The sequence below is a fragment of the Ochotona curzoniae genome, unplaced genomic scaffold (assembly GCF_017591425.1).
Source record: "Ochotona curzoniae isolate NIBS_2020 unplaced genomic scaffold, NIBS_Ocur_1.0 scaffold_4701, whole genome shotgun sequence".
Classification (NCBI taxonomy): Eukaryota; Metazoa; Chordata; class Mammalia; order Lagomorpha; family Ochotonidae; genus Ochotona; species Ochotona curzoniae.
The window spans coordinates 39,219,537-39,237,706 of NW_024467122.1; the positions used below are offsets into that span (position 1 = coordinate 39,219,537).

The window sequence follows — 18,170 nt, forward strand, 5'->3', positions numbered from 1 at the left end:
TCTCCTCCCCTCACCCTCCCAAATGACAGAAAGAAGCAAGAGGCAGACCTGCTGGAGTGCCGTTTATTTCCTTCAGTTATGCTTGCGACTGGCACGGGGGCGGGGGAAGAGCCCGTGGCCCGGGCTCCCTGGTGACCAGGGCTGATGGTACCAGCTGCCATAGGTAAGGTACCAGGCAAATGTGCCCACAGCGGCGCCCACCACCTTGTGCGTGTACTGATGGAAGTAAATGACAGTGCAGAGCAGCAAGAAGTTCCAGAGGCCCAGCAGCAGCACGTTGAGCAGGAAGACTAGGCGCAGGGGTGCTCCCGCTGGCAGCCCATGCGCCAGGTACTTGGCAAACACGGCGGCTTCCTCAGCCATGAGCAGGCAGCAGAAGGTGAGCAGGAAGGTGTGGGAGGATACGGTGTAGCCCCGCCACTGGTGGCCTGCCGCCAGGCAGCTGCGGCGATCCGGCAGTTCGTGCAGTAGCAGGCCCTGGGGCAGAGGCTCAAAGCAGGAGCCTGTCAGGTCCTCAATGAGAAGGAAGGCCCTGCCGGCCCCGCGCCACACGGCTGCGCCCACCACCAGCCGGCTCAGGTGCCTGGCAGTCACCGCCACACGCCGGGTAGCCAGGAACACCACCAGCAGCACGAAGCCTCCCAGAAAGGTGCATGTCCAGCCCCAAGCAGAATTCACAAATTTTCTGTGGGTAGAGATGAGGGGAGAGCTTCTGAGACCCTCCCCCATCCCCATCTCCCCACTGTACGTAGAATTCATGGCACTGGCCTGTTCTCTGCCAGTGCCCTCCCAGGCTTTCTTTCCCATGCCCTTCACAATTGCCAGCTGTTTTCAACTCTGCCCTCCCCTTCAGCAACCCCCCAGGGTCCACATCTCCTTACTGGTAGCCAGGCGCCATTGGCCTGCCCTCCCCCCACCTTCTCCCTCAACCTTCTGGGCTATTTTTAGTGTCCAGACTGGCAGAAGAACAGAAGCCTGGAGCAGGGAACCAGGATCCCGAGTTGAGCAGGGCACCCCCAGCTGCCCTGCATGGCCCTCCAACACACTCACATGTTGAAGAAGTTACCATGGCTTGCAAAGATGGTCCGAGGGTTGACATGAAACTGCAGGAGGGGCCCGAAGATGACCACAGCTGCCAACCAGGCATGGTAGAGGCGCCGTAAGCAGGGGCTGCCCAGTAGGCGGGCAGCCTGCTCACTGCCGAAATACAGCAAGGCCGAAGCCACCCAGAGGAGCACCCTGACCAGGCAGCCCAGCACTGCCCGGGCTCGGGTCCCTGCAGAGCTCGGCCCTGCCCCCACCACCGGCCCCCGCTCCATGATTCCCTCCCCTCCTCGCTAACTGCTTGCTCTGCTGGGTGGCTGAGGAGGGGCTGATGACCCCCCCCCCGGGGGACAAAGACAGGCAGTGACAGGTGTGGCAGACACAGGGCAGAGCCTGGCTGGCAGCTGGCTGGCGGTGGCGGCAAGGGGCGGGGGGCGGTAAGGGGCCAGGGTGCAGGGTTGTCACGTCAGCAGGGTCCTGGCGTCTGGTGTGCCGTGGCGTGGCCTGACAGCCTCTTGCATATCTGCCATTTGGCTCTGTTGTCCTCAGCTGCAGCCATGTTCCAGTTCATATCTCAGGGACAGGCCTGCCGTCCACAGCTCTGCTTGTCTACATGCCTATGTGCATCTGTCAGTCTGTGTTTGGTCAGCCAAGTGTCCCAACAGTTTACTCTGTTCTATAGGGAAATTGGAAGTCATGAAGAGAAAACTAACCGAACATTAGAACTCGTTAAAAAAAAAAAAAGCTGTCTTTCTCCTTAGTGTGGCCTGATGTTTCCCTCGGGGCCCTGAACACAGGGGCCCACCACTGCAGGATGTGGCAACAGTGGCACTGCCCACCTTGGACCCATGGGCAGAGTTAGCTCCAGCTCCTGTATGGGCTAAGGGGCACCACAGGGGGGCAGTGCTTCAGCAGATGTCAGTAGCTGTCCAATGGGCAAGACCTCACATCCAAGGGGGGCACTGTTTATTTGCTTGTTGATCACAGTGGTCAAGACAGGAGAGGCAGATGTTCTCAGAAAATTATCATTGGATCATAGTGGTCCAGGCTAAAACTCCGCCCCCCAGAGTCCTTGCAGATCAGGCTTACTCTTGGGGACAGGCTTTGGGATATGCTAGAAGGAACATCCCATTTGGAGTGCATCAAAAGCTTAGGTCTAGGCCCGGCAGTGTGGCCTAGCAGCTAAAGTCCTCACCTTGAACGCGCCAGGATCCCATATGGGCGCCGGTTCTAATCCCAGCAGCTCCACTTCCCATCTAGCTCCCTGCTTGTGGCCTCGGAAAGCAGTTGAGGACGGCCCAATGCTTTGGGACCCTTCACCTGTGCGGGAAATCTGGAAGAGGTTTCTGGTTCCTGGCTTCGGATCGGCGCAACACTGGCCATTGTGCTCACTTGGGGAGTGAATCATCGGACGGAAGATCTTCCTCTCTCTCTCCTCCTTTCTGTATATCTGACTTTGTAATGAAAATAAAATAAATCTTAAAAAAAAAAAAAAGCTTAGGTCTGTCCTTCACGCAGTTGCCCCTGACCTTGGGATGGGCCCACACAAGCCCAGACCTTGCAGCCTGATCACACTCGGGCTACAGAGCTACCTGCCTCAGAAGTCCCTGTGCTTCAGTAACTTTCCACATCATTTTTCGATTTCCTTCCTCATTTCTAAAATCAGGGGTGGGATTTCAGGCCCCAGTGGAGGCCCAGGAAGCAGTTTAAGGAGTTAGAAGGGCATGGGGTCCTGGGATGGCTCCATGCCTGTGGGACCATCCATCAACCCTTCCTTTGTCCTCAGTGCTCTCAGCTATAGATTAATTGGGATTCACCACCTGAGCTTCTAAATCCTAAAGCTCTAACTTGGCATAATGGCACTCCAGTCTTATTGCTCATGGATCCAACAAAGGAATTTTGGGGGCTGGTGCAGTTGAGGTAGTAGGCTAATCTTCCTTCTGTGGTACTAACATCCCATATGGGTGTCAGTTTGTGTCCTGGTTGCTCCATTTCCCATCCAGCTCTCTGCTCATGGCCTGAGAGAGCAGTGGAAGATGGCTCAAGACCTTGGGCCCCTGCACCGCGTGGGAGACCCAAAAGAAGCGCCTAGTCTTAGATTAGCTCAGTTGTGGCTGTTGCAACTGTTTGTGGAGTGAGCCAGTGTGTTTGAAAGATCTCTGCCTCTTCTGTAAATTTGCCTTTTTAGATTTACAGAGAGGAGAGAAAGATCTTCTGTCCACTGGTTCACTCCCCAGGTGGCTGCAAAGGCTAGAGCTAAGCCAATCCGAAGCTAGGAGCTTCTTCTTCTGGGTCTCCCACAAGGGTGCAAAGTTCCAAGACTTTGGGACATCCTCTACTGCTTTCCCAGGCCACAAGCAGGGAGTTGGATGGGAAATGAAGCAGCTTGGATATGAACCAGTGTCTGTATGGGGTCTTGGCACATGCAAGGTGAGGACTTTAGCTACTAGGCTACCATGCTGGGCCCATAAATAAAGTTAAAAAAATTGTTAGTAATACAGAATATATTAGCCCCACAAGTATTTCCCACTGCACTGGAAATGCTCCTCTGCTTGAGCAGATAATGCACAGGATTCACCACCACACGAGGCTTGAAGCATACGAGCACTCCTCTGCTCCTTAACTTGGCACCTTGGAAATAACAATTCTGGCTGTGATGAGATGGCATCTCTGGGCGAGGAGGCAGGGAGGACTCTAAGGACAGGTGGGAAGGACGATGTAGCAAGGTCTCTTCACATTTGGCAGATGAACTTGAGGGAGAACACCTGGATGCTGGACAGTTTGTTCTTTAAAACTTCTCAGAGCACCATGAAGGACGGACCCCTGTCACTCTGTGCTGGGAAAGTTCTGGGGAACCTTGGGGAGTGTGAAATGCCATGGGGGGGGGGAACCCAGTCAGCGGGATGTGGACCCCTGTCATCCCTGATGCATCAGTTGCTCTGGGGCCTGGGGATTTGCATAAAGTTCCTGGCTGTGGCTGGTGCCAGTGCTGGCTGGGCTCTCTGTGGCCTTGTATCTATGGGCCACCATCTTCTGAGGGTTGGACAGGCTTGAGGACACCCCAAAGCAGAGTCAGTTTCGGGGTTCTTGGTCGTATCTGCAGCAAATGTGGATTAGGCCTGGTATGTTCCGGGCCACTGGCTGGCTGCTCTCTCACGCAGGCGAGCAGGGCCTGGGCAAAGCTAGATGCCCCTTCATCTTAGAGAATCACAGAGGTGCTTTCTGCTGGAGGAGCATTTTCTAAGGCTCTGCTGAAATTCTTCTTAAAGGGAAAAAGTGTGATGGAAGATCTCAGAGAAAAAGAGGCAGAGGCAGATGCGGAAACAGGTTCCCACAGCGAGTTTATTGAGGGAGTCCCTGCCAGTGACAGGACTATGCAGTTCCATTGCAACCTTTCTCTTTAGAGCTGTCAGCCTCCATGCTGGCAGCAGCCCCTGGGAAGGCAGGGCCTGATCGCAGTGGAGCCACAGGGAACTCCGGGAGACTCCGGTCTCTCACCCTGGGAATCCAGACATGAGAGGAAACCCACTCCCCACGCCAGGAGGGTGCTGAGGAAAAGCCCTCAGAAGAAAGACCAGGATGCCTGGCCTTCTGACTGGCTGGTCCAATTCTCAACGTGATGGCCAGGGCAATGGGCCTGGCCCCAGGCATCTACTCTAGGATCCAAAAGCTAACATCCAAACATGATTAAAAATATTCAAGACAGTTCTCACTGGCAGAGGTCACAGCCCAGATAACAGCAGTCTTGGCCGACCATGGCCAGAGCCAGAGACCCAAACCACCTGGACATGAGTGAATAAGGAGATGGCACGGCCTACTGGTAGGCTATTCCGAGACACAGCTGAGGCCCATGGCCTGGGCTTCTGTCCCTTCCCACCCAATATCAGTGACTCCTCCTCCTGTTCCCCAGACAGGAGACAAGGAGGAGGCAGCAAAGAGCTGGCTGCAAACTCCACCCTGCTGGGGCCTGGGGTAGGTTCTACTGGGGTGAAGAAAAGGGTGTGGTGGGGCAGCGCTCTGGGGAGGGCATGCTGGGGCCCCCGCTGGCCTCCGGCATGTCATCCTCGTAGTACTCAGCCTGGCAATACTCCCACATACGCAGGTTCCCGTCCCACTGCAGGGCAGAAATGACCATGCATTAGTGTGACCGTCCTCACCAAGGCCCAAGCCCCAGCAGGTGCCTGGCCCTAGCCTGTGGCAGCCTCACCGAACTGCTGACGATCTTCTCTTCGAAGGGGTGCCAGCTGACGTCTCGCACGCAGGCTTTGTGGTTGGTGAGCTTCTTCACGATGTGGCCGCTCAGGAGGTCGTACACTGGCCGGGGAGGGGCAGAATGAAGGGATGGCCACAGGGCCTTCCAAATGCTTCCTGGAGAACTTTCTGCTTTGCCGTGGGGGCCCAGCCCAGCTCAGCCAAAAGGACTGTGTGGTTTCTGATTCTTTCCCTTCCCTGGCCTGATGCTACAGTCTGGGGAAAAGTGGCTCTTTGGCCCTGAGCTGAAGGTCACAGGGCTACGGTAGGTCAAGAGAACATGGTAACTTCAACGTGGCAAAGTGTGGGGGGGCGCACCCAGAAATCAGCACTGGCCTGCCTGTAGGTGGGCATACCTGCTCCTTCTGGTCTGCACAGGTGCAGTTTTCTTTCCTGCTGAGCGCCTGATGGCCAGCACGGCTCTCAGCCAGCGTCTTAGGTCTGCAGCCACACTCATTTCTTTCTGTGCCTTCCTCCCACTTGATTGACTGCACGCCTCTTACCACTGGCTGTTTTCCTCCAGGTCCCACTTCTTGTTTTGCTTCCTTGCGTACCTTTCTTCTGAAAGCCTCTTCCCAGATGGGTTAGAATTCTATGTTCCTTTTCTTGGTTTAGAAATGCTGATCAACAAGATGTTTTTTTATGTCCCTCTCTTAGCCTGCCCTGCTTTAAGCTAAGTGACATCACACTTGTAAAGTGGTCACTGTGCTCTGTCAGGGGGGTTGTTGGTGGCTCTGGGTGGAAAGGGACTGTTTGCCTACAGTGCTTACCAACCACTTTGCCAGTGGAACAGCCACTGTAGATGAACTGCTGGCCGGTGCTATGGATGGGGGAGAATCGGCAGCGGATGAGGGTGTGCAGTACCCCATGGCCCCGGTAGGTCATCAAGGAACTGTCTCCTGGGAGTTTCAGCTTCCGCCAGGCTGGGCAGGGATGCAGGAAGAGGTCTAGATTAGAAGTCTGCTTCTGTGTGGTCTTGTGCCAAAACTCCCCGACCAAGATCAATGTCCAGAGACATTTGTTCCCCACCTTCACCTGGTGGCGCTATGCCCACTTAACAGTGAGTCAGTAATCACCATGACGTGACAGCCCTGGCGCTCGTTATGACATTGAAATATTTTCTTCATCTGTTGGTTCTGAGAACTTCCCAATTCCTGACTCCCAACTACAGGAATTCCTGGCAAGTCCCATGGCCCAGCAAATAAAGAATGAATGTCTAGGCAAGGGAGCAGCAGGGCAGAGTTCCAAGATACAACCCTCTGTGCCCGCATGTGGTTACCAGTGATTACACATGCTAACCATCACCCATCTCTGCTCTGCCTGGCTCTCAGTTTCACTTCCTCGCTCACCTTTTTTGGGTACCTGCTGCCAGCGGTAGTCCCAGGTTTGCCGTGTGGCAGCCAGGCGGGAAGCTTCCATGCCTTCCCGGCTAGAAAAGCGGCGGATGTCCCAGAGCTTGATAGTCTGGTCCTTGGAATTGGAGATGAGGTACCGTGCATCACCCTGTGAGTTCCAAGACAGGGAATGAGGCCTCAGAGCTGGCCAGCGTCAATGTGTGCACATCAGATTCCCCTTCCCTCATGGACAAGGAACAACTCTGGGCCTCTCATGTCACTTACTCTTTTCTTTATCCAGGTGAGCTCATCTCCAATGTTCTGTCCCAAAACCCACCCTCCACTGGTTTTCTTTTCTTTGCTCAGGCAAATGCTAGATCTTCTGTTCTATCCTGGATTAGACTGTCCTTTTCTGACACAGAAAGCCCTGCTCACCTTGTTGAGAACTGTGGGGTACATACAGAGCTCATGTTTCCCAATTCTGGTTTCTGCCCTAAGCTTCTAGCTCTTGTAAGCCTTGACTACAGAGTGCCATATTAATCAAGGCTTACAAAACGGTGTCCAATTCCTACAACCAGTCCACTTTCCCAGTTTCCTGGGTACCTAGAACTCTGGGAGCCTAGCTCAGTGGCCCTGCACCTTTACCCACCTTGCTGTCAATGAAAGTGATGCCATCCTGGTGGCCGGCCAGTGCCCCCACGGGCTTGGGGTCATCTTCTCGCATGGTGCGACGATCCCACACTTTGCAGATGGCGTCATCACCCCCAGAGAACAGGATTTGAGAGCTTACGTCAGCAAAGGCCACAGCATTCACATCGTCTTCATGGGATTCAATCTAGGGAGAAAAGAGCTCAGAGTAGATACCTCCGGATGCTTTCTAAATCTTCTAGTAAGCCAGAGGCCTAGAGGCAGGGGTTGTGAGGCTCACGTGTAGTACCTGCAGGGTGCGCCGATTCTGTTCTCGGTCAAAGACATACAGGCAGCCATCGTTGGCCCTAAAAAGGGACGAGATGAGGTTCTGGAGTGGGGACTGAGAGGACTGGAGCTATGCAGAACCCCGACGGGAGGTGAGAGACAAGCCATCATCAGCTCTTACATGGGAGGCAGGGCAGGAAATCAGTTGTGTCCTCAAAGAGGCCCGACATCTCCCATCTCTTGATGGGAAATGGTTTGCCAGAAGGGAGGCTGATCTTGGACTTGGGAGAACCAGCTGGCCTTTACTGATGGCTGCCAGTGCAGGTATCTCCAGGGACACTCATCGACTGAGGGAAACAACCCCCACCACTCACCCTCCTAGCACTTCTCGTCCATCCGAGGACACAGCAATAGAGAAGACAGCAAAGCGACGCTCCTCTGGCCTGCAAGAGAGCAAAGGCAGAATGGGGTTAGGAGGCCTTCCCCATCTGCTTTGATGAACCTGTGAGGACAGCAGGGCGTGGCCAATTATGTGCTAGGGTGTAGGTCACCCCACGGGGAACCCAGGGTCAGTCCTGTGGCCACCTCAGCTACCCTGTTCCTCTGGCTGGCAGGTGGTGTGGTACCCTCCCACAGAGCCACGCTATTCTCCCCCTGAAAGAGCAGGCTGGTTTTTGGAGAACCTCCCTTGAGAAATGTCAGAGGAAGATGAAGACAGAGGGGAGCCAGTACCTCAGGTCCAAGGCAGTGTGTGTGTCTCCTTCCCCATAGATGCTGCAGATGTGGACTGAGGGAAGCAAGAACAAGAAACTATCAGGGTGGGAGAAGGCACAGACCACAGGGCAAGGGTATCCTGGCACTCTGAGATGGACTCTCTGTGGACCCAGCCCTGGGGCTGTGGGGCAGGACAGCCTCGGGTCCCAGGCTGGAGAGACAACAGAAAGCTGATGCACACACTCACTGTAATCAGACCAGCTGGAGTAGAGGAGGTGGTTCCCGTCAGGGGTGAAGGCCACATCCAAGACACTCCAGCCTACATCTCGGGCCTTGATGCTCTTGAACTTACGGAAGCAGCCATAACGGCAGTCATACAGTCGGATTGTCTGGTCTGTACAAGCAGGCATAGGGAAGAGTTAGGGGACAGTCTCCCAGATGTGACCTCCACTGCTCAGAGCACCTGGAGTCCACTCTCCATTGTGGAGGTCATAGGGCCAGGCAGTGAACTCCCTGGGCCTTTGTAGCCTCACCCAGACAGAACAGTCCTTTTTCTAGGAAAAGGAGCAGGGTGTAGTACCTTGGCAAGCAGACATGAAGATCTGACCGTCTTTGCTGTAGATGCCACAGAAAGCCTTCTGAGAGTAGCTATCGACAAAGCCCAGATCATTGGGCAGGAAGCTGGGGGAGCAGAGAGCAAGCATGTGGTTCAAGGGGGCACAGGAAGAGGGTGTCCCAATTCACAGGATCCTAGCAGGGCTGAAGCAATAGGCCAAGGGCTGCCATCCCTTCAGGCTTTGGGAATGGTTCCCTGCCTCTGAGTCATTCCACTCCCTGCTAAATTTCTACACATTCTGCTCTGTTTCCTCTCGGGTGACAGCCCCATTTACACCTAAACTTAGTACCCATGAGGTCCCTTTAACTCTGACCCTGTCCCAGTTTGGGAGCTAAGACCTGTCTGGCCCTCAGTACTTCTACCGAGCCCCATACTCACTGAGACATCATCCGAGACTGTTCTCCACGGGAGAAGCTTCCCTGGTGGCAGAGGCCCCGTTCTCTCTATGTGGAAAGGATTGGGGCATATTGCTAGCACAGGTCACTTCAGGCACACCAAGCCCCCTCCTCCAAGGGTGCTACTCTTGCTCCACACAGAAGTCCTTCCTGAAGTACTCCACCACTGGCTAGCTAACTTTTTATTTGTGCTTGCAAAGTTTATTGCCTTGCCCTCTGGGGCTGGCCGACATCCCCCCAACCCTCACCCCAGGCTGCCTTGGGCCTGCTGCTGGGTGAATAGGGGCTGAAGGGAGCCTACTTGATACAACATGCGAGGAAAGCTGTGCTCCTGGGCTGCCCGCCCAAGTCCCAGTCGCCCGGTGGCCAAATGCACTTGCGTCTTGATCTCGCTGCGTTCCAGCTCCCGGGTGTCAGGGGTGGCGTCCACTGGGAAGTGCCAAGGAAGAGTTTTCATAGGTCTTCTAGCCCCAGGAGATAGCAGAACTGTGCTCAAGCCCCACCCAATGCAGCTGATTATGCTGGGGCTGTGAAGGCTCACATAGTCGCTGAATTATCTCATCTTCTTTCTACCTAACTCACAATGTTTCACCACGATAACAAAAAACAAAAGGGCATCCTAACCAAAGTCTCCCCATACATGGGCTGGAGCTGGCCTTTCCTCTCACCAGGCGGGTTGTATCGATCTCCGAGACAGCCATCCCAGGCGCTGTCATGCTCCTCTTCTGAGTCCGAGAGGGCCTGGATGAGTTGCAAATTTGCTGCACCTCCTCCCTGCACCAACCTCACTTGGCCTCTGTGGAGAGACCCCCCCCCATTAAAAAGGAGGGGACCTCTTCTCCCCAACTAGCCAAATGCAGAATCTGTGGCTGTCCAGCTCTTAGACCATTTGAAGAGAATTACAGCTTGGCTAGTAGGGGTCAGTTTGCTACAAGGCACAGTAGGAAACAGATTCATTGTCTTTGAGCAAGAACAGGAAATCCCAGCATGCTACGGAGACTGGCAGACCTACTAAGCTCACTTCCCAGGGGACTGGAAATAAAACAATCTTAGGGTGTTTCCTGCTGAGATACTTTATCCAGCACAGAACCCCAAGACTGTGAAAGGATCCCCAAGCTTATCTTCTCCTCAAGGAGCCACAAGCAAAGAAACGAAGCCAGGTACACCTCTCCAACCAGTTCCTGGTGGTCACTCCCTTCAAGACATTCTTTCCTCAAGAACAGGGTTAGAATTACAATCAATTTAAACTTGTTTTTCAAGTAGATCCACATGGCTTCATATTGCATGTCAACTGCTTCAACACCCCCTTCCCACCTCCTCACTCCTCACTGAAACATGAAACATGTTTGTGACAGTCTCACAGGCTGCTCCCAGGAGCCCCTCGACATACAAATAGGTCCTCTTGGTGACCATCCTGGACAAGAACAACTCCTAGTGGGTAGGGAGCCCAGTGTCAGGCATACCCAGCAGGGAAAGGCCGCCTGAAATAATTCCATTTCCTAGCCTCTGTAATTTTCCTGCCTGCATCTGGGATCGGGAGACCATGGTGGCATCTGGTGGGGTCACACCAGAGGGTAAGTTACCTGCGGAGGAGATAGGCCAGTACCTGGGCCAGATCCACATCTTCATCCTCTTCCTCTTCCTCCTCACTGCGCCGCCGGCCAGCCCCTCTCCGGGACAGACCCTCCGATGGGTCTCTGGACCCGGATCCCGCGTTGCTGCTGTTGCGAGAGCCCATCTTCCAGTCACAGCATCTTTGGGTCCTGGGCAGGAGCTTCTCCTGTCACTTTCGTGGGTTTGCTCTAGAAACACCGGGGACTCTTGAGCTGAGGCGACAGCGAAGGCTAAGAGGGGGAAACCTTCCTAGGGACTGGGTGCCTCTCTCCTTAGCCTAGGAAAACTCCCAGAGCAGCGGGAACACACACGAGCCAAGAGCACAGGGTGACGCGTGGGGAGCTGTCTGAGTTGCCCACGCAGAAACCTGGGAACAAGCATTCCTTAGTTTCTTACCCCAAACTCACCTAAGGAAGTCCCCGGAGGGAGGGAGGATTTCCAGGTAACCTCTCTGGCTGGCCAATCAAAACCCCTCGCGCAAGGAAACGCCTCAATAACTTACCTTGTCTAACCAATCAGAAGCCTTTGGGACTAAAATACACCCCCCCCTTCCCGGACACCTCCATTACCGACCAATCAGAGCGCTTCTTTGCGAGAGACGGTATCGCGACAACCAATGAGGCTAGAATTCGGGCGACCTCTTCCCCCTCATCCTCGCCTACCACCCACGTGGTGCGTCGGGGAAGTGTACGCCAAGGGCGGGGTGGAGGGGGAGGTGAGGGGCAAGCCGGCGGTTACCGCCCCACGCGAGACCACCCACCAGCCAGGAGCGGTCGCGGGCCCCACAGCGGTGCGAGGCCTTGTTTACACCGCCTGCCGCCCAAGCGTCGGCCAACCGCTTCCCAGTCACGCGCCTCCTTCGTCACGAAATCTCCCGGCCTCTCGGGCCGGCGGGTCTAGGACGTCACGCGACGTCCCCTGAGGACCCGCCCCCTCGGCCTCTCATTGGCTCGCGGAGCGCGGTGATTGATAGGTGGGCGGGAGAAAGTGCGCGACCGGGGAGGGGGAGGGGAGCCCGAGCCTAGACACGACTAGATTTAAGGGCTTAGAGGAGGGATTTACCAAAAAAAGGAAAAACGTTGGTAGTTCCGTACCGAAAGGTATTTTAACCGGAGCTCTCCTTCCCTGGGCCCCCGCTCCCTTTGGATATGTCCCCCGGCCTTCTCTTTCTGCTACCCCCCGGCTCGAGCGGCTCCGTCCCCTAGCTAAGCTCCAGTGGGCTCCGACCTTACGGAGTGCCCTGTGTTCACGCCCCAGACGGGAACCTCCGCCTCCACCCTGTCCTTGCGGGTTTGGATTTTGGAAGCCTTGTTCTTTGGGGGTGCGTGGTGGGGTGGGGGTGGCTGGGGATGCGGAGGAATGTCTTTTTCTAGCCCTCATCTTACCCGCACTCGCAACTTTTTAGACGATCCCTGGCTCCCTCCGCGGAGTTGGCAGACGCTCCCTAAGACGCCCGCCGCGGCCGGTCGGGTCCGGTCGGGTCCGGTCCAGTCTGGGCAGACGCCCCCTGGGCTCACCCTGAGCGGCCCCTTTGCTCCGGCCGCGCCGCGAGGCCGGGCTGGCCCCTGTGTGCCGCCTCCTGCCGTGTCCAGTGGGTTTATGAGTAACAGGGCTGAGTCCAAGGCCGAAGCTTGCCACACCTCGGGATCTTTGCCCAGGCCAGGGGTGAGGAGGCCTGCGTGCGACTCCGGTGACCCCAACTATGCCGGCTGATCGGTCCCGGGGCCCAGTGCGCACTGCCCTGGCTGTGCCGCGAGCTTCCTGCAGCCCTGAACCCCTGAGGGGAGGGGAGTCAGGAGCCTGACCTCTCCTGGGGCGTGCACAGCCCGGGAGGGAGAAGGTGCAGCGTTCATGGGCCCCTTCCGGTCTCCAGGCTGCTGGGCCGGGGCCTGTCGCCGGAGCGGCCTCCTGTCCAACAAGGGCGCGCGGAGGGGCCCCGCGCTGGCCTTTGTGTCTGGCTCTCGCCCCCCCGGACACTTTTAAGGTTTGAAGAGTTTTTCGTCTTGGAGTAGACATGATTAAGTTTCGGAGCATTTTTGTTTTGTGCTGGGCTCCACTGATTAGGTCGTGTCGCTAACCTTTATTGGGGCTAACCAATTTGGAAGCAAGAAAAAAAAATAAAAAATTTTTTCGAGGTATCCAACCTAGAAAATCTGGAATTCTTTTTACTGTATTTTATTATGATTATTTGTTTAATTTTTGAATTTTATCATACAATACTGAATAATTTGGGATTGCCCTCCCCCCAATTTCCACCCCCCGATTTATTATTTTACAGTGCAATTGCATAGGCTCTGGGGGTTCCCCTTCCCCCCTCATAAATTTTTTTTTAAGATTTATTTATTGGAAAGGCGGATATACAGAGAGGAGGAGAGATAGAGAGGATGATCTTCTGTATGATGATTCACTGCCCAAGCTGCCGCAATGGCTGGAACTGAGCCAGTCCGAAGCCAGGAGCCAGGAACTTCTTCCAGATCTCCCACTTTAACCACTAGGCTATCACGCAGGGCCCAGAATCTTTTTTAAAAATACTGCTTCCCTTCAGTCTGTTTTTTTAACTGATTATTTTGAATTGTTTTCCTTTAAATAATCGCTTAAGCAATCTCCAACTGCATTTAATTGTGAAGAACCCTCCTGTTGTCTGTTTCAAATGCAGACCTCCAAACCTGGTTGTCTGTGTTTTATTAACCTCATTTTCGGTTGTTTTTGCCAGCAAATAAGTCCATAATGCCTTGTTTATTTCCACCTCTGGCCTTCCCAGGAGAAATTTCTTATCTGGAGGAAGCTTTTGTCTCATGAGTCAAAGTGCTTCCCAGCCTCGCCCTTTGACCCAGCAGAACCACTTTGCAGCAGTCCAGCCTGCACCCAAGTAGAAATGTAGCTTCTGTTTAGCAATGACTATAATAAGGGAATACTGGAGAGAAAACAGCCACATATCTACACAAGATGGGGTTGGTTAGATAAGCTAGGGTCCATATGGCACAGACCCAGAAATATCCCATCTTGCCGGTTGCCATGGACATGGTATCTTCTATTTTTATACCTTGGGAAATCATACAAGCTACATAGTTTTTTTTAAAATGGTAGACAGTCCTTCTAGTGACATATCCTGTTGGATATAAAGACAATATGGGGCCCAGTGCGGTGGCCTAGCAGCTTAAGTCCTTGCCTTGAACACTCCAGGATCCCATATGGGTGCTGGTTCTAATCCCGGCAGCTCAACTTCCCATCCAGCTCCTCCTCTCTGCATATCTGACTTTGCAATAAAAATAAATAAATCTTTTTTTAAAAAAGACAGTATGGTTTCATTTTTGCTTTAAGTAAAAATACCTAGGCTCAGGCTGTTGTTGTAGCATAAATGATAAAGCCACTGCCTATACTGCTGGCATCCCACATGGGCACAGGTCCGAGTCCTGGCTGCTTCACTTCCAGTCCAGTTCCCTGTTAATGTTTCCCCTGGGAAAGCAGTGGAAAAAGGTCCAAGTGCTTGGGCTCCTGTGTTCTTTTTTAATTTATCTTTTTAATAATTCTACTTTTATTGATTTCTTTCCTCTTCTTTGCTTTACAAGTCTAGCTTAATCCTTAACAGATCTTGTTAATTCAAGTCTTCATAACATGGAACTTACACAATATTGAATATTACATTTAAAAGTCTTATCAGGGCCCTGCACAGTAGCCCAGTGGCTAAATCCTCACCTTGTGTGCATTGGAATCCCATATGGGTGCCAGTTTGTGTCCCCGCTGTTCCACTTCTCATCTGGTTCCCAGCTTGTGACCTGAAAGCAGTAGAGGAAGGCCCAAAGACTTAGGATCTTGCACTGGTGTGGGAGATCCAGAAGAAGCTCCTGGCTCTTGGCTGTGGATTGGCTCAGCTCTTGCTGTCGTGACCACTTGAGGAGTGAACCAGCAGATGGAAGATCTTTCTGTCCTTTTTTCTGTAATCTGACTTTCCAATAAAATAAAATCTTTAAGTTATGATAAATGTTTGTTTAAAGAGAGGTTTTTTTAAGATTTATTTTTGTTGGACAGATATACAAAGAGGAGAAGAGACAGAGAGGAAGATCTGTCTGTTGATTCACTCTTCAAGTGACCACAATGGCTGGAGCTGAGCCAATCTGAAACCAGGAGCCAGTAAACTCTTCCCAGTCTCCCATGCGAATGCAGGATCCCAAGGCTTTGGGCCACTTTCCACTGCTTTCCCAGGCCACAAGCAGGGAGCTGGATGGGAAGTGGGACTGCCAGGATTAGAACTGGCAGCTATGGGATCCCAGTGCATGCAAGGAGAGGACTTTAGCTGTTAGGCTACCATACTGGGCCCTTGGTGACAGTTTCTAAAGTTTTTTTTTTTTTTTTAAAGATTTATTTTTATTTTTACTGGGACAGCCTCTGCTCTTCCCAGCTACACCAAACTGCAATATGGCTGAAAACCACACAGAGCTTTTCTGTTCTGAGCGCCCATTTTAGACTTCTGGTAATTTTGAGTAAATGTCAGCCAGTTCATTAACTTTTTTACCTACCTGGGATTTTTGTTTTTCCCTGTGCTTGGGCCTCCACTAGAGGGCAGCCTGGGCTGGAGCAGAGCAAAGAAAAACACTGTTCATCCTTCCCCCACCGCTGCTCCCCAGCCTGGTGATTGCACGCATCTGGGGACACAGGTGCATCTCCTGGCAACAGGAAGGGGGAAATTTGACCTTCTGAAGTGACTGATACCCATTGTTTATACATTGTTTTCTTACAGAGGTCTCTGTGTTGATGGAAGGAAGTATGCTGATTGACATAGGAATTAGAAGAATGTGTTGATTAAAAAGCAATTGCTTATGGCATATTATAATCTCATGTCTTGTATACTTAACACTCAAATTTGTGTGTGTGTGTGTGCACAGAATAGGAGGTACAGGGGACTTCAGTTCTGTTTTCTTTTTAAGTTTTCATTTATTTGAAAGGCAGACGCAGAGATCTTCCAGTTGCTGGTTCTCCCTCCAGATGTCTGCACCTGCCAGGGATGGCCCAACCAAACTCCATATGAAATTCCCACATGAGTGGCAGAGACCCAAACGCTTGAGCCATAACATGATGCCTTCCAGCACCTGTATTAGCTGGAATTGGAAGCAGAGTTGGGACTCCAAGCCAGGCTGGGAGGAGGTACCCCAATCAGTTGTGCCAATACCTGCCCCGAGTCCTGGTTTTGAACAGGAGTTGTCAGTGTGCACTCATGAGGGGTTTATCTTCATGTCTCTATATGCTGAACAGGTCTGGAAACAATAACCAATCCAGTTTTAATATACGCCATTCACTGTCAGACTGTGATCTTAAAAGCATCATCTGCTGTTGGAAGAAGCAGAGTGCCTTGAAGAGATGGCTGACTCCGGGTCTAGGACCGGTGAGAAATGAGATGAGCAACTCACACTGAAGGCAAGAAAGCAAGCAGGAAGTACCCAGGACCATCTCCTTTGGCCAAGGCTGGGACAAAGAACATTAATAAGGTCAGCATAATAAAGATTAAATATGTTTAAGCCAGTTCTTAATAGTGTATGTATGTAACTAATTGGCTATATTTTTGAGGGATAATAGGAAACTAACTCATTGTTTTGAAAATGGTATATAAAGGGAGAAGAATCAAATAGTTACATAGGGGCCGAGTGCAATGGCTCGATTAGCTATAACTACACTGGGATCCCATATGGGCACCAGTTCCTGTCCTGGTTGTTCTACTTCCCATACTGCTCGCTGCCTGTAGCCTGGAAAAGCAACAAAGGATGGCCCAAAGCCTTAGGACCTTGCACCCAAGTGGGAGACCTGGAGCGGGCTCCTGGCTCCTGACTTTGGATCAGCTTAGCTCCAGCTGTTGTGACCTTTTGGGGAGTACAATGGATAGAAGATCTTTGTCTCTTCTCTGTAAATCTGCCTTTCCAATAAAGATAAATACATCTTTAAAAAATATAACCAGAAAAGCAGTTATATAAACCACACCTTAAGGCAATGAAATGAAAAATAAAGTCCCTTTATAAAAGTATTCCATCCATCCCAGTGCGATAGTGTAGCGGTTAAAATCCTCACCTTGCACGCGTCAGGATCCCTTATGGGCATCGGTTCTAAACCTGGCAGCCCGCCTTCCCATCCAGCTCCCTGCTTGTGGCCTGGGAAAGCAGGGGAGGACAGGTGTTTGGGACCCTGCACCCGTGTGAGAGACCTGGAAGAGGTTTCTGGCTGCTGGTCACTTGGGGAGTAAACCATTGGACAGAAGATTTTCCTCTCTGTCTCTCCTCCTCTCTGTATATTTGCCTTTCCAATAAAAAATAAATAAATCTTTTTTTTAAAAAAGTATTCCACCCATTACAGTGGGTTTTGAATATCTCTGTTTTACAATCCCCAGTGAGTTGATGAATTTAGGCACTGAGCATTTATGTATGCATCCTTTTTTTTTTTTTTGTAACATCTCAGCATCTTTTAAAATTACATGCTCAGGGGCCTGGCGCGATGGCGCAGTGGTTAAGGTCCTCACTTTGCACACCCGGGATCCCATATGGGCGCCGGTTCTAATCCTGGCAGCTCTCGCTTCCCTTCCAGCTCCCTGCCTGTGGCCCGGGAAAGCAGTCGAGGACGGCCCAAAGCTTTGGGACCCTGCACCCGTGTGGGAGACCCGGAAGAGGCTCCTGGCTTCGGATTGGCATAGCATCAGCTGTTGCGCTAACTTGGGGAGTGAATCATTGGACGGAAGATCTTCCTCTCTGTCTCTCCTCTCTGTATATCTGCCTTTCCAATAAAAATTTAAAAATAAATCTTTTTAAAAAAAACATTAAAAAATTACATACTCAAATTAAAAATAAAAACCCCATTAAAACACTACTCAAATATTGTATACATAATTACTTTCATTACTAAAGGATTATGATATGGACATTTGCTAAGGTTCATTAGGCATAGAACGAAGTAATATAACAGCTAAAACTGAATTTTAGAAGTCTAAAATTTTTAAAGATTCATTTATTTTTATGGCAAAGACAAATATATACAGAGAGGAGAGACAGAGAAAAAAATCTTCTGTCCAATGGTTCACTCCCAAAGTGACTGCAACTGCCAGTGCTGCACTGGTCCAAAGGCAGGAGCCCAGATCCTCTTCTGGGTCTCACACACGGGTGCAGGGTCCCAAGGCTTTGGGCTGTCCTGGACTGCTTTCCCTGGCCACAAAGAAGGAGCTGGATGAAAAGTGGGGCAGCCAGGATTAGAACCGGCACTCATATGGGATCCCGGGTGTGTTCAAGGCAAGGACTTTAGTTGCTAGGCCAC

The 18,170-nt window shown here is 52.1% G+C and overlaps 2 protein-coding genes across 6 annotated transcripts; both read right to left on the reverse strand.

Annotated features, from left to right (window-relative positions):
* Positions 1-62: 62 nt before the first annotated feature.
* FITM1 (fat storage inducing transmembrane protein 1) lies at positions 63-1,421 on the reverse strand. Its single transcript, XM_040969492.1, has 2 exons — positions 1,051-1,421; positions 63-685 (listed from the first exon to the last, which is right to left on the reverse strand). The coding sequence occupies exons 1-2, from the start codon at positions 1,317-1,319 to the stop codon at positions 73-75; spliced, it is 882 nt and encodes a 293-aa protein (XP_040825426.1). The 5' UTR covers positions 1,320-1,421; the 3' UTR covers positions 63-72.
* A 2,947-nt stretch (positions 1,422-4,368) lies between these two features.
* Positions 4,369-12,611, reverse strand: DCAF11 (DDB1 and CUL4 associated factor 11). Of its 5 annotated transcripts, none has more exons than XM_040968738.1 (15): positions 12,269-12,611; positions 10,853-11,071; positions 9,938-10,065; positions 9,571-9,698; positions 9,253-9,317; positions 8,839-8,939; positions 8,506-8,652; positions 8,277-8,331; positions 7,919-7,987; positions 7,567-7,624; positions 7,279-7,464; positions 6,645-6,798; positions 6,066-6,218; positions 5,252-5,358; positions 4,369-5,158 (listed from the first exon to the last, which is right to left on the reverse strand). In XM_040968738.1, exons 2-15 carry the CDS (start codon positions 11,005-11,007, stop codon positions 5,024-5,026), a joined length of 1,641 nt encoding a protein of 546 aa, XP_040824672.1. In that variant the 5' UTR covers positions 11,008-11,071; positions 12,269-12,611; the 3' UTR covers positions 4,369-5,023. The 5 variants fall into 5 exon arrangements, with proteins under 5 accessions (XP_040824672.1, XP_040824671.1, XP_040824673.1 ...); XM_040968737.1 differs by lacking the exon at positions 12,269-12,611 and adding an exon at positions 11,644-11,841; XM_040968739.1 differs by lacking the exon at positions 12,269-12,611 and adding an exon at positions 11,291-11,627.
* Between the last annotated feature and the right edge of the window lie 5,559 nt (positions 12,612-18,170).

Coding starts and splice junctions, on each gene's coding strand:
- FITM1 (XM_040969492.1), bottom strand. CDS start 1,319: ATGGAGCGGGGGCCGGTGGTGGGGGCAGGGCCGAGCTCTGCAGGGACC. Junction 686..1,050: donor CATGGTAACTTCTTCAACAT/GTGAGTGTGTTG, acceptor CTCTACCCACAG/AAAATTTGTGAATTCTGCTT.
- DCAF11 (XM_040968738.1), bottom strand. CDS start 11,007: ATGGGCTCTCGCAACAGCAGCAACGCGGGATCCGGGTCCAGAGACCCA. Junction 9,699..9,937: donor AGATCGATACAACCCGCCTG/GTGAGAGGAAAG, acceptor GGCACTTCCCAG/TGGACGCCACCCCTGACACC. Junction 7,465..7,566: donor AGAATCGGCGCACCCTGCAG/GTACTACACGTG, acceptor TTTTCTCCCTAG/ATTGAATCCCATGAAGACGA.